We start from the raw sequence: 13,866 nt of genomic DNA, 5'->3' as shown, positions 1-13,866 counted from the left end.
TTCTTTTTGGTACTCTGAGCACTGCCCCACCAATGCAGCTATGTCTACATCCAATCCTGGCCACCAGACGTAATGTCTCACCAACATCACCATTTCGGACACGCCTAGATGATGCTAATGGAGTCCAATCAGTATATTTAGCGGCGAACTTTAATCGGGACAATTATTCTTGCTCCCAATAAAAAAATGCTGCCCTCCATGTTGATCTGGTCTCTTTTTGCTTCCACAGTCTGATATTATCAACTGTGACTGCAAGTCTTTTCAGAAAGTTTAAAACCAGAATGAACTTTTCCAATGGTGGCTCAACCTTTGGTGTATCTGCCCACAGGAGGCGACTCAAAAAGTTCACATTTGCTACTTGGCCTCCTATAAGGTGTTCCAATGTATAATTATATACTCTTAGTATTAGAGCCCACTGCTGAATTTTACTTGAAGCTATGTTTGGCACAGCCTTGGCTTCTTTGAATAGCCACAGCAGGGGTTTGTGGTCCATTATTATTGCAAATTTAAATCCATAAAGGTTTTGGTGCAACTTTCTCACACCAAAGATGACCGCCAAACCTTCCTTCTCTATTTGGGCGTATTTACGCTCTGCATCAACCAAAGTCCAGGAAGCATATGCTACTGGGCGTTCCTCTCCATTGGGCCATCTGTGAGACAACACTTCCCCAATACCATATAGAGAGGGATCACTTATCAGCACCAGAGCTCGTTTGGGATCATAGTGCGCCAACACCTTAGACAGTGATAGCTGCTTCTTCAATTCCCTAAAGGCTATGAGACTATTTCCAATATGAGATCCTTTTTCAAAAGCAGATGTAAGGGTGCCAGGACGGAGGCCAGGTTAGATATGAACTTTCCATAATAATTCACCAGCCCAAGGAAAGGACCTAAGCTCCACTACAGACGTGAGAGCCAGGGCATCTTTGATCATCCTCACGTTATCGTCCAATGAGTGTTGATTCTGTAGCCCAAGTAGGTCACTTGGGGCACATGGAACACACATTCTTCCCTTCTAAGATGTATGTCCATCATGGAGAAACGTCTAAGGACTATGCCCAAGTTCAGTAAGTGCTCTTTATGGTCTTCCTTGTTATCCAGATAGATGGCGACCTGGAGTAGACCTTGTAAAATGTCCTCTATTGTTCTCTGAAAAATGGCACAGGCTCTAGATAACTCAAATGGCAGTCTTGTATATTGTTACAAACCCTTATGGGTTTTAATTGTAGCATTTTCTGGGAATCCTCATATAACCACAATTGCAGGTGCACATGGCTCATGCCCAGCCTTGTATAGGACAGCACCTCCCCCTGCCAGCTTTGCATATAAATCCTCTATACAAGGGATTGGGTATTTATCCAACTGTGAGAAGTAGTTTACTGTTTGTTTAAAATTCCCACAAAGGCAGACTGACCCATTAGCTTCACAATCAGTATGACCTGTGCTGCCCATTCCACAAATTGTACTGGTTTGATGATCCCTTTATTCTCCATCCTCCTGGTTTCTGACTCTACTTTTGCCTGTAAGGCAAATGGCACTGAAGCGGCCTTGCAGAATCATGGAATTGCTTCCTGGTCAATGTGCAAAGTGGCCTTGGTTCCTTTGATAGCTCCTAGACCTTCCTGAAAAATATCAGATATTTAATGAGGACTTCACTCAAGCAGCCATTCCCTAATCTAAAAATGTTGAGCTAATCAAGGTGAATCTTTCTCAAATCAATTTTACCCTATCAAGCTTAGACCTGAACCTTCTACTATAATCAGTGGTATCTGACCCCAGCTGCTTCTTATAAAAGACCAAAACCGAAGTTGTACTCTTAACCTTTAGGGTTTCCCCGGTACAGGTTCTCAGTCCAGCCAAGGACTTGCACAGACTTAAAGATTGGAGATCAGAATGAATTTTGTTACAGACCGGTTCTGCAATCAATGATACAGCTGCACCAGAATCAAGCTCCATTAGAATTAGGTGAACATTTAATAAAACATTTATTTTGATTGGTTTTGATTTGGATATTGCCAAGCAATTTTACTGTTCCCAGATGTAGCTGGGAACTCAGTTCAAGCCCAGTGGGACTCTTGCTGTTTCGAGTCCGTATACCGGCAGCAACTACAATGACTTGCTGGCCTAGAAGAAAATGTTAACTATGTGGTCGAGGCTTGGCTTTTTTTTTCTGTTTTGTTTTGGCCAACCTAGAGTCTCTCTGTTCAGGATATATCCTGAGTGTGAGGCTGTGCAATAATCTTCACTCAAGTGGTGTTCCTCAAGTTCAGTCAGCCTGGTGAGGGTGTCCATTTCTATTAGAATATTCTGTAGCTCACATACTCCACTTTCCACATTTTCCAGTGGGAAAGCCAATTGTCGTGCCTGTTTGAAGTCCAGTTGGCTTCAGCTACTAGGTGCTTTTGCATGGTTACATCATTAATCCCACATACCAAAAGGTCTCTCAGCATCTCAATAAAGATTAAACCAAAGTCACACACCTCTGTCTGTCACCTTAACAGCATCAAAAATCAAAAGCACAGATTTCCCTGGTTCTCAAACAGCCAAGTAAAACCAACATCTCAGGATCAGGGGAGGCTTAGGATTGTAATATTCCTTAACCAAATCCCTCAATACTTTAAAGGTCTTAGTATCCGGTGTTTCAGGAGACGTCAGGCTCCTAATAACCAAAAAGGCTGCGGGTCCACAAGCTGTCAGGAGATTGCTTGTTGATTTTCACCTGCCCCAATATCATTTGCCCAGAGAATATAAAGCATTCTTTCTGCGTACTGGGCCCAGTCTTCGATGGTAGGATCAAAACAAGTCAAGCTTCCCAAATAATGGCATGATGCCAAAAATGCTTACCCCATCTCAAAGACAACTGTTGTGACTGAATTTCTTTAGGAGTATTTTTTTCTCTCTCATCGCCGCTGAAGTGACTCCACAGAGACCAGTATCCCATCACCATTGTATTTACATGTGCATAGCTCCTGACACTGGTCCGGCTTCCTCAGAGCCAGCTCTCAGTGAACAGAATCTCTGACGCTCCTGTTTTTATCTGTCAGCCAGGGCTCCCTAATTGGATCAGTTTAACAGCCCCACTCAGGGAACTCATTCTATACAATCACTGCACTGGTGATTGAGGAATTGTAGCTGGATTCCAGCGCCAGGATGATCTAACCCTGTATAAAGATATCACTGAACTTTAATCTTGCTCTTGTTACATTCAGGGCCATGATGATGACAGGGTGTGACTTATCAGCAATTGCTAAACCCTGGGAGGTTCAGAGCAAGGTGAGTTCTCAGATGAAACAACATTGCATACTTTCCAGAACTCAGTGTGAGGCCACCTGATTGGATGCTGCTTGTAATTTGTGAAATTTGGATCTTTAATGGACCTGTCATGATTGGGGCTTTAGTCCATCTGATGTTTTACATAAATGATGAAAGAGAAAGTGAGGACTGTACATGCTGGAGAGTCTGTCGCAAAGTCTGGCGCTGGAAAAACACAGCAGGTCATGCAGCATCCAAGGAGCAAAATAGTCAACATTTTGGGCATAAGCCCTTCATCAGAAATATGATAAGCCCTTCCTGATGGAGAGTTTATGCCCGAAATGTTGACTCTCCTGCTCCACAGCTGAATGATGAAACCAAAATATAACTGCAAATCCATCCCATGCGTCTGAATTTGCATCTTTATGTTTTACAAACTCTTTGCCAATGCATCACAAAATAGTTGACAAGTTGAGGGTTAATTGTTTGCTCATAGACAGACCTAGGTGAATATTTGAAAGAGGGACAGGAAAATTATATCCTTATAACCTCTTTAAACTGTCATCACTTCATGGTTTTGATAGAGCCACTCTTTAGGACTGGAAAGCATTTTCCATTGTTGTGCATTATGCATCTTGCAAACCTGAGCTTAGAAATGATTACATTCATTAGTCAATAACATTTCAAAGGAGGGCTGTTCCAGCAACTCAAAATAGACTTGTAGCCAGGTGACAGCTGAACTTTTCACTACTCTTGATCCTGTTTCCACTGAAGACCACAGAATGGTTGTCCTAACCCTTTTTACAGACTCATTTCCTCGTCTCACTCTCACCTTTACTTAGTTTGAAAGTTTTAAAAACAAGTCTTGGCAATATTTTCTGACTCAATAGGAAAGAAAGGCTGCCACAGTCTGAAAAGTTGTGGTCATTAACTTCAAAGTGGCCAAAAGACACTTCTGTGTCTGTCGCATTAACCAAGAAATGATTCCACTTGTTTTCAATCGGTTCATGAGATTAACATCACAAGCAGTTAGTTCTGAGAGTTTAAGATTGCTGTCAGGATTTTTAGCCTGTGAAAAATTTGTTTCATGAATGGTAGTTTGAAGAAATAGATTAAATAAGATTGAAACACAATATTTCAATAGTCCATAATGAACACTGTCAGGTGCTGGGTAATTAGTAAGAGGGAGGGTGACAGAAGGTACCAATTTGCTTGAAGCAGTGCAACTTAATCATTGATTCTTAGGGTACCCATCACCAATCACTGGCAGAAATGGTCTACTGCAATGAGAGAAGGAGTGGAGGGCTTTGAATTACAATATGTGTCAGTGTAAATGCAACTGTGAGGTACACTACAGGGGAATCAGGCAGAAGACTGTTCTTATGAATGTAAGACTTCTGCTTGGCAATGTCACTCACATATTCATTAACACATATATCCATCATGTACTTGCGGACCTTATATTGTTGGAGTTTTCACCTTTAAGTACAAAGGTCCCTCAGCGACGACACTCCTCTTACAGGCTGTTAGCTTCTAAAACCTAGCCCTTACCTTGTAGAACACTTTGCAACCTACCAGGCAATGAGGTCAACTCTCAAGTGCCCTTTGAAATGACTCAGTTGTACCGAAGTGTTACTGAAAACTCAACTGTGGTGGAGAAAGTGACTCTTCACCTTCTCAAGGGCAACTATGGATGGTCAATAAATGCTAAGCTTGCAAGCTATGCCAACATCAAATGTGGTTGGAAGGATTGGATTTGCTCATAAGGAGTAAAGGTCATAAGACCAATCACTCCAACCAGCTTCCTCACGTGGAATATAGTTTGTTCGTGATCTGGGAGTAAGCTCTCTGCCTTTATTTTATTCTGAGGCATAAACTGGGGTGGGCTGAAAACGAGAGAAATTTTTTTAAACATTTTTTAGAAATCACACACCAGGGATTCATCGAACTGTAATTATTTTAATCATCCTGTTTAGATACATTATGACACATATCATGGCCTGATGGGACCATAACCCAGCTCTTCTGGCTCAGAGATAGGGGCACCGCCATTGTGTTGCAAGACTCTCTTTTAAGTTTCCTTTCCTTATTGTGGGAGAATTTGAACCCTTGTCCCCAGAACATCAGAATTAAAGCAAATTACTTCAGATGCTGGAATTCCTTAACACAAACCGAGGATGCTGGAGACATGCTGCAGATCTAGCAGCATCTGTGGAGAAAGGAACCGAGTTAATGTTCCCCGGATCATTAGCCTGGCCCTCTGGATTTATTTTATTACCACTACACTACCACTCTTTAGCTTTTTAAAAAAGTTTCGTCAGTGCTACAGTAGCTAGCCTCACATAGAAAAACACAAGCAAAAATGGAGGTGATTTCAGTCAGAAGAGGGACAACCCGTCAGCCAATTTTTCCAATCCTGATTCCTAACTAGTAACTATCAGTGAATGAGCAGATTTTGCATTGTTCTTAGTATCTGCTATCAAATTACCCATCATTATGCAGGCTGGGTGCAGGCTAGAATAGAAAGCTAAACAAAGGAAAGCGATCCTAAGGTAGAAAACAAAGGTAAATGTGTTTATCATGTGGGACCCTTTCAGAGCTGTACTGATACAGAGTGTTGTTTCACAGGTGGCTCTGTTAGTCGCAGCTGAATTCTGGGAACAGGGTGACTTGGAAAGAACTGTCTTACAACAGAATCCCATTGTGAGTATGAAGCAATGTTCAAACCCTTCAGCTTAACAGCACAATAAGACCCTTCAGCCCACCTGGAGTGTTCTGGATGAATCCACATGTTTCTTCCCAAACTCCTTCGTTTCACTCTTTCAATATATTTTGTTGTTCTTTCTCCCTTACGTACTCAGCCTAGTTTTCCCTCAGGTGCATCTAGACCAGGGTAGGAAAGCACAGGCCCTTGAGCTGCTTCTTGAACTGACCCTAGATTCTGACCCAAAGAGAGCACCCCTGGCCCAACATGAAACTAGTGGCCTTACCTCTGAGCCAAGCATAATGCCAGTGGCCCTTCTCCTAGCTCAAAGACACAGGCCTTTGATAACCCCACAACTGCCATCCCTGGCACTGATCCACACTGATTGTGTCAAGCACTCCATGTGGCTGTAAGTCTCATATTCTAAGAGATCTCTACCTAAAGAAGTTTCTCTTGAATTCCCTCTTTATGTTTATAACCCTTTCTGAATATGTACCATTTCAAATCCCTTCATCATTTCAAAGACTTATTATAAATTATCACCTAAACTGAGAGCCTGGCTCCAAGTTTCAGTCCAGATTTGTGTCAAGTCAGAAACAATTTAAGTTACATAATTATTGAGTATCTACTGACTGGATTTAGAAATGATGGGTTGAGTTTTACCAGTCCTCTGGGATCAGGCTGGGTGATGAAGGTTGATAGGTGGGCCCTGTGAAGTGGTGCCATCTTGCCCAGTGGACAATTAAGCCAAAGGCCTGTTAGCACCAGTGAAATCAGGAGGTTGGCCGGTGAGTGCTTCCTGACTAGTTATTCTCTGGTCCATACAGAGATCTCCAGCAGCCCCTATTGCAATGTAGCCACATGCCCTCACCAGCAACACCCACCCCCAACCTTCTTGCCACGGCTTGCCTCACCAACCCAGACTCCACTTCTGTGAGGGTGCCAACCCTTCTGTTGTGTCCTGTTCTTCCAGGCGCAGTTCAGCAGTGGCCATCATCTGTAGGTTTGATATCCAGACGTTTCATTACCTGGCTAGGTAACATCATCAGTGGTGACCTCCAAGTGAAGCGAAGCTGTTGTCTCCTGCTTTCTATTTATATGTTTGTCCTGGTGATGTCATTTCCTGTTCATTTTCTGAGAGGGTGATAGATGGTATCTAGATCTATGTGTTTGTTTATGGCATTGTGGTTGGAGCGCCAGGCCTCTAGGAATTCTCTGGCATGTCTTTGCATAACCTGTCCCAGGATAGATGTCTTGTTCCAGTCGAAATGGTGGTTTTTTTCTTCCGTGTGTAGGGCTACGAGGGAAAGAGGGTCGTCTCTTTTTGTGGCTAGCTGGTGTTCGTGTATCCTGGTGGCTAACTTTCTTCCTGTTTGTCCTACGTAGTGTTTGTGGCAGTCCTTGCATGGAATTTTGTAGACGACGTTGGTTTTGTCCATGGGATATACTGGGTCTTTAAGTTTGTTAGTTTTTGTTTGAGAGTGTTGGTGGGTTTGTGTGCTACTAGGATTCCGAGGGGTCTTAGTTGCTGGCTGTCATTTCTGAAACTTCTTTGCTGTATGGTAAGGTGGTTAGGGTTTCTGGCTGTGTTTGGTCTGCTTGTCATGGTTTGTTCTTGAGGAATCTGCAGACTGTATTTTTTGAGTATCCGTTCTTCTTGAATACTTTGTATAGATGGTTCTCCTCTGTTTTCCGAAGTTTGTCTGTGCTGCAGTGTGTGGTGGCTCGTTGGAATGGTGTTCTGATACAGCTTCGTTTGTGTGCGTTGGGATGGTTGCTGGTGTAGTTAAGTATTTGGTCAGTGTTTGTCGGTTTTCTGTATACGCAGGTTTGTAGTTCTCCGTTGTCCGTTCTTTCGACTGTGACGTCCAGGAATGCGAGTTTGTTGTTGGTTTCTTCCTCGTTGGTGAACTTTATGCCTGTGAGGGTATTGTTGATAATGTTAAATGTCTCTTCTATCTTGTTTCGTTTTGTGATGACAAAGGTGTCATCTACGTAACGGACCCAGATTTTTGGTTTGATGATTGGTAGGGCTGTTTGTTCTAGTGTTTGCATTACCGCTTCTGCTATGAATCCTGATAGCGGAGATCCCATGGGTGTGCCGTTGGTTTGTTTGTAGATTATGTTGTTGAAGGTGAAGTGGGTGGTGAGGCACAGGTCCACTAGCTTCAGAAAGCCGGAGACAACAGCTTCGCTTCACTCGGAGGTCGTCATTGATGATGTTACCTAGCCAGGTAATGAAACGTCTGGATATCAAACCTACAGCTCAGCGAGCAAACCTACAGCCTAAACCTCAACCTGAGCTACAAACCTTCACAAACCTTGCAGTGGCCATCATGTCCAGTGGTGCTGTTGAGGCTAATGACCCTTCAATTAACAGGCAGCTCCAGGGAGGGAAGACAAATGTGATCATGGGGACTGCTGCTAAGAGTTGCCATCCTCTCTCAGCAGACTGCAAAGGGGGTTTGCCACATGGTTTTTGGCCTATTCACAGGACCTGGCCATGCTGACTAAATCTGTCCAAAGTGTTTCATGGATTCAAAGTAACATAACTCTTCTGTATTCAATGGTCACAGGTTATAACTTTTTTCCCTTTTTGTTGATTCAAATCCCAGCCAATGATGGACAGGAACAAAGCAGATGAACTCCCCAAACTTCAAGTTGGTTTCATTGACTTTGTGTGCACATTTGTCTACAAGGTATGTATTTCAAATATGTTTTATGATCAAAGTTTGGGTGAAGATTTGTAGCTTGGGTGCTCGTTGTTGTGGTTCTGTTTGCCGAGCTGGAAATTTTTGTTGTAAACGTTTCGTCCCCTGTCTAGGTGACATCCTCAGTGCTTGGGAGCCTCCTGTGAAGCGCTTCTGTAGTGTTTCCTCCGGCATTTATAGTGGCCTGTCCCTGCCGCTTCCGGTTGTCAGTTTCAGCTGTCCGCTGTAGTGGCCGGTATATTGGGTCCAGGTCGATGTGTTTGTTGATGGAGTTTGTGGATGGAGTTTGCCATTATAGGGCAAGCCAACAGAGAACAGCCAGGGAATTCCTAGAAGGATGGCACTCATCCACAAACTCCATCAACAAACACATCGACCTGGACCCAATATACCGGCCACTACAGCGGACAGCTGAAACTGACAACCGGAAGCGGCAGGGACAGGCCACTATAAATGCCGGAGGAAACACCACAGAAGCGCTTCACAGGAGGCTCCCAAGCACTGAGGATGTCACCTAGACAGGGGACGAAACGTTTGCAACAAAAATTTCCAGCTCGGCGAACAGAACCACAACATGTTTTATGATATATGGTATCACTTCTCTTGTAACATCTGAGAAGCTTGTATTGAAAATGTTTTGCCATGAATGATTCCTTTCCAATTACTACCTTAAAAATGTATTTTTTAGTGAACAAAATGGATTCTAGATGTTAAAAGGCAAACTTTCAGCTTTCGGTTATGGTGTGAACCAAAACATTGAAATCCTGTTAAAAATCAATTTTTGAAAACACATCATCAAGAAACAATGTTTGGAAATTAGTTTATTTAAGAACTTGAAACTGCTATTTGACATCAAAAACATAAATGGACTTTTTTTGCAATAACTAGTTCAATCATGGATGCAGCTCTATTAATTTAGATGTTGCTCTTGATACTTTTAATCAGAAACAATAGAACTGATGGGACTTGAAACATATAAAATAGAAGCAGGCCATTCAGCCTTCTAGCCTGCTCCACCATTCATGGCTGATCATCCAACTCAATACTCCAATTCCAATCCAACTCCTGTTTTTTCCCCATAACCTTTGATCCCTTTAGAACTAAGAATTATATCAAATGCCTTCTTGAAAACATTCAATGTTTTGCTCCTGTTGAACATGGGTCTTTTGGCCTACAGGTAGGCATATTAGCATGTTGACACAAAGCAATCACAAGCTCAAAAAGGTTTGAACTCAACCTCAGCATTTCAATGATGGAAATGTGTTGCTGGAAAAGCGCAGCAGGTCAGGCAGCATCTAGGGAACAGGAGAATCGACGTTTCGGGCATTAGCCCTTCTTCAGGAATTTCAGCATTTCAATCACCTGTATAGTGCCATATGAGTACCACACACAAACTGACTTGTATCATTTGAGAAGCTTTTATTCTAATCAAACTTTTCACACTTACGGATAGGTGAGATTTGAATATGGGTCTTCTGGTTCAAAGGTGGCGACATTATTGCTGAGACCAACAGCAATTTTAACTCAGGATGATTTAACTAGTCATGTTGACAAAACCCTTGTGAATGGCATTAATATTTATTGATACTGGCACATCTGCCCCATTGCTTAACTCAGGATAATGTAACACTACCGATCATAAGCAAACCAAATAATTTTCTTTCTTTGCCAAAAAATATACTTTTTTCATAAAATTTGGGCAGAAACATCAAATAACAGGACTAAAGTGCAGCATGTGACACTCTGAGGCACTTCACTATAATTATGGTATCTATTTCATGTCAAACATATAGCTAAAGGAGACTTACATGGTTCCAACCTCTCAGTGTACTACAGGTACAGGAAGGGCCTTAAGGGGAGTGGGCTTTTCCCAATGAACCTTTGCAGCAGCTGCTCCAAGCTTTGGTGTGTACTTCAACACAGAGTCCTAGACCTTTGAGAGTGCCAGGCTGCAACACCAGGTAATGGACTGCAGGTTTCAGGCAGCGAAAGAACATTTTTCACTGAGTTGATGACTTCTACTAGAAGTTGTTATTTATCTTGGTGTTCATCCCTGGGAATAACCTGTACAGCACAAAGTACTGCGTCATGAAAATGAACTCTGACAAACCACTGTAAGTCTTTCTAGACTTGCTTTGCAAAGGCACATTACAGAAGGAGATAGATGTTGGTTTCTTCCTTAGCACAGTTAACTTGAAGGAGCTGACAGGGAGGGTCCTTCTGACTACCAGCCAAGCTGCACAGTAGCACAGCAACTAGCACTGCTGCCTTATAGCACCCAGGACACGGGTTTGATTCCAGCCTTAGGCAACCGTCTGTGTGGAGCTTGCACATTCTCTCCCAGTCTGCCTCCCACAGACCAAAGATGTGCAGGATAGATGGTTTGGCTATGCTAAATTCTCCTGTAGTGTCCAGGGATGTGCAGGCTAGGTGAGTTACCTATGGTGAATGTGAGGTTCTGGGGAGACGGTGGGATGCTCTTCAAACAGTCATTATAGACTCAATGAGCCAAATGGCCTCTATCTGCATTGTAGGGATTCTAAGCTACATTTTTTTGGCAGAAATGATGATTATTAGCATCATGCTCTGATATTGTAGCAAAATCTTACATATTTTATTCTAAGCATTGGAGTGAAAGCTATGATTTATTTTGGAATGAGTCAGAGGAAATAATTTAGACAATTTCAATTATTTTATTTGCTGATACATTCAAGTTAACACAGGAAATATTTAAATATTTATTTTCAAAATTGAAAAGAAGTGATGAAGCCTAGGTGTGCAATTTTAAGGATGATCTAATTGGATGAAGGCAGAGTTTTAACAAAGAAGGAGACATTTTTCTCAATTTCAATGTCTTAGTTTCTTCCAAGGTTAATGTATTTAAAAGGAAATCTCAATGCAATAGTTAGTCAGGTGCTGTAGTACCAAACTAGTATTATGGCTGCACTTGCTTTCTTTTAGGAATTCTCTCGCTTTCACGAGGCCATCACACCAATGCTTGATGGTATACTCAACAATAGAAAAGAATGGAAGCAACTTGCTGATGAACATGAGGCAAAGGTGAAGGCTTTGCAAGAAGCAAGGCAGAAGCAAGAAGAAGAGCTAGCAGCAAAGAAAGGTTAGTGGGAAAACACTTTACAGCTTTGGGAAGTAAACAGAAATCGGAAAACTTTGGCTTTCCATGTGGTTTCATTCCAGAACTTGTTTCAGCGAGTGTCTGGGTCATTCATTGGGGCTTCTCTTCTGAATCTCATGTTCAAATCAAGCTGAGAGTAACAATATGAAAGTCTGCTCACTTTTATATGAAACTGTCAGTTTCTAAGTGAAGCGAAAGTTCTGTTTTGTTTACTGAAGCTTTTTTTCTTGTATTTATATTTGTTGTTAATGCTGCATTTAATATGTTTGTTCTGTGATGGGGGGGGGGGGTTGGTGTGTTACACTTTACTCTGGGAGTCCATGTTGATGTAGCAATATGTATTTTGTTTATATGCTGCCTGTGTAGATAGTGACGGTCTTTCTATCATGACCAGGAATCTCCTCCTCTTACTACAAACCAATAGCGTAATTTTAAAATATATTTTTAAAAAGTATTTCAAGGCATATGGGTGTCACTTGCAAAGCCAGCATTTAATGTCCATCCCTAATTGCCCTTGAGAAGGTTGTGGTAGCCATTTTCTCAAACTGCAGACCATGGGGAGAAAGCGAGGACTGCAGATGTTGGAGAGTCAGTGTCAGAAAGTGTTTCAAGGATAAGCCCTTATTCCTGATGAAGAGGTTATGCTCGAAATGTCGACTTTCCTGCACCTCGGATGCTGCCTGACCTGCTGTGCTTTTCCAATGTCACACTTTTTGACTGAAGACCATGGGGTATTATTACACTCAGAGTGTTATAAGGAGGGAGTTCCAGGATTTTGACTTCAATGAAGAAAAAGCATTAGCGTTCCGAGTTGGGCTGGTGTGTGATGTTGATCACAATTGCAGGCAGCTATTCCCAGTGCCTTCTACCCTTGTCCTCCCAGCTGATAAAGGTTGCAGTACTTAGAAGGTGCTGTCGAAGGAGTATTGGTGAGTTGCTGCAGGTGCCACACACTTGTCACTGTGTGTCAGTGGTGGAGGAGTGAATGTCGAAGGTGGTGGATGGTGTATCAGTCATGTAGGCTGCTTTGTCACAGATAATGTTAACTTCTTGAGTGTGATTGAAGCTGCACTCATTCAGGCAAGCAGAGTATTCCATCATACTCCTGACTTGGGTCGTGTAAATATGTGTAGTTGGGCATGCTTTGTGCAGTCAGATGGTCAGTCACCTGCCATAATATTCACAACCTCTGACCTCCTCTTGTAGCTACAGCATTTGCAATCAATTCAGTTTCTGGCCAATTATAACCCCCAGAACATTTATAGTTGGCCAGTGGTGGTAGTGCCATTGGACATTAAAGAGATTCTGTCTTATAGTAGATGGTCAGTATCTGGCATTAGTGGTGGCAGGAATGTGAATTGCTACTTATCAGCCCAAGCCTGGATAATGTGCAGGTCTTGCTGCATATGGATATGGACTGCTTCAGTAACTAGGCAGTCATGAGTGGTGCTGAACATGGTGCAATCATCAGTGAACTTGCCCACTCTGACCTACTGATGGGAGGATGGTCATCGATGAAGCAACTGAAGATGGTAGGTTTGCATGTTGATGCTCAACCTGTTTGGCCACACGCTGAACACACGTTCCTTGGCCACCATCAAATCCTGAGATGGAACTTGAACCCAGAATTCCTTACTCAGCAATAGGGATGTTACACACTCCACCACAAGACATCTAGTTGTTCTGGAGTTGATTGTAATTTTAAAATTATATTGAAATGCACCCAGTACACTCACAGGTTGTAGGCAGCATTTAATCCCCATTCCTAATTGTTCCTAAATTGTTTTGTTAGACGTTTCACAGAGCAGTTAAGAGGAACTACTTTGCTGTGGGTCTATATACAACACCGATGACTTCGGAAATACCATTGATTACTGCAAAGGCCCATCTGGTTCCTTACTGTTCTATCCATATGGAAATCAGCCATCCTATCCTTATCCGGTTACTTGTCAGACCAGGCTCACAGCAATGTGATTGATTCTTAACCGACATCTGAAGTGGCTGAGCAACATTCAGTTTGAGGGCAATACTGCTGTCCTATTAAAAAAGTGGACATTAAAACA

The 13,866-nt window shown here is 42.4% G+C and overlaps 1 protein-coding gene across 2 annotated transcripts in view; it reads left to right on the top strand.

The window, feature by feature from the left end:
- LOC122539439 (rod cGMP-specific 3',5'-cyclic phosphodiesterase subunit beta-like) overlaps window positions 1–13,866 on the top strand; it is a 76,106-nt gene that overhangs the window by 57,080 nt on the left and 5,160 nt on the right. For both annotated transcript variants that reach the window (XM_087980006.1, XM_043674284.2), the window contains 4 exons: window positions 3,210–3,273; window positions 5,881–5,955; window positions 8,572–8,655; window positions 11,629–11,785. In XM_087980006.1, coding sequence (XP_087836132.1) covers window positions 3,210–3,273; window positions 5,881–5,955; window positions 8,572–8,655; window positions 11,629–11,785 — 380 coding nt within the window. The remainder of the gene's footprint in view (window positions 1–3,209; window positions 3,274–5,880; window positions 5,956–8,571; window positions 8,656–11,628; window positions 11,786–13,866) is intronic.

Source organism: Chiloscyllium plagiosum, unplaced genomic scaffold (assembly GCF_037043375.1).
Source record: "Chiloscyllium plagiosum isolate Xiang-an unplaced genomic scaffold, Cpla_swu_hap1 HiC_scaffold_36, whole genome shotgun sequence".
Classification (NCBI taxonomy): domain Eukaryota; kingdom Metazoa; phylum Chordata; class Chondrichthyes; order Orectolobiformes; family Hemiscylliidae; genus Chiloscyllium; species Chiloscyllium plagiosum.
Note: the sequence above shows the minus strand (reverse complement) of the source record. Positions and strands in the feature narration are given on the sequence as shown.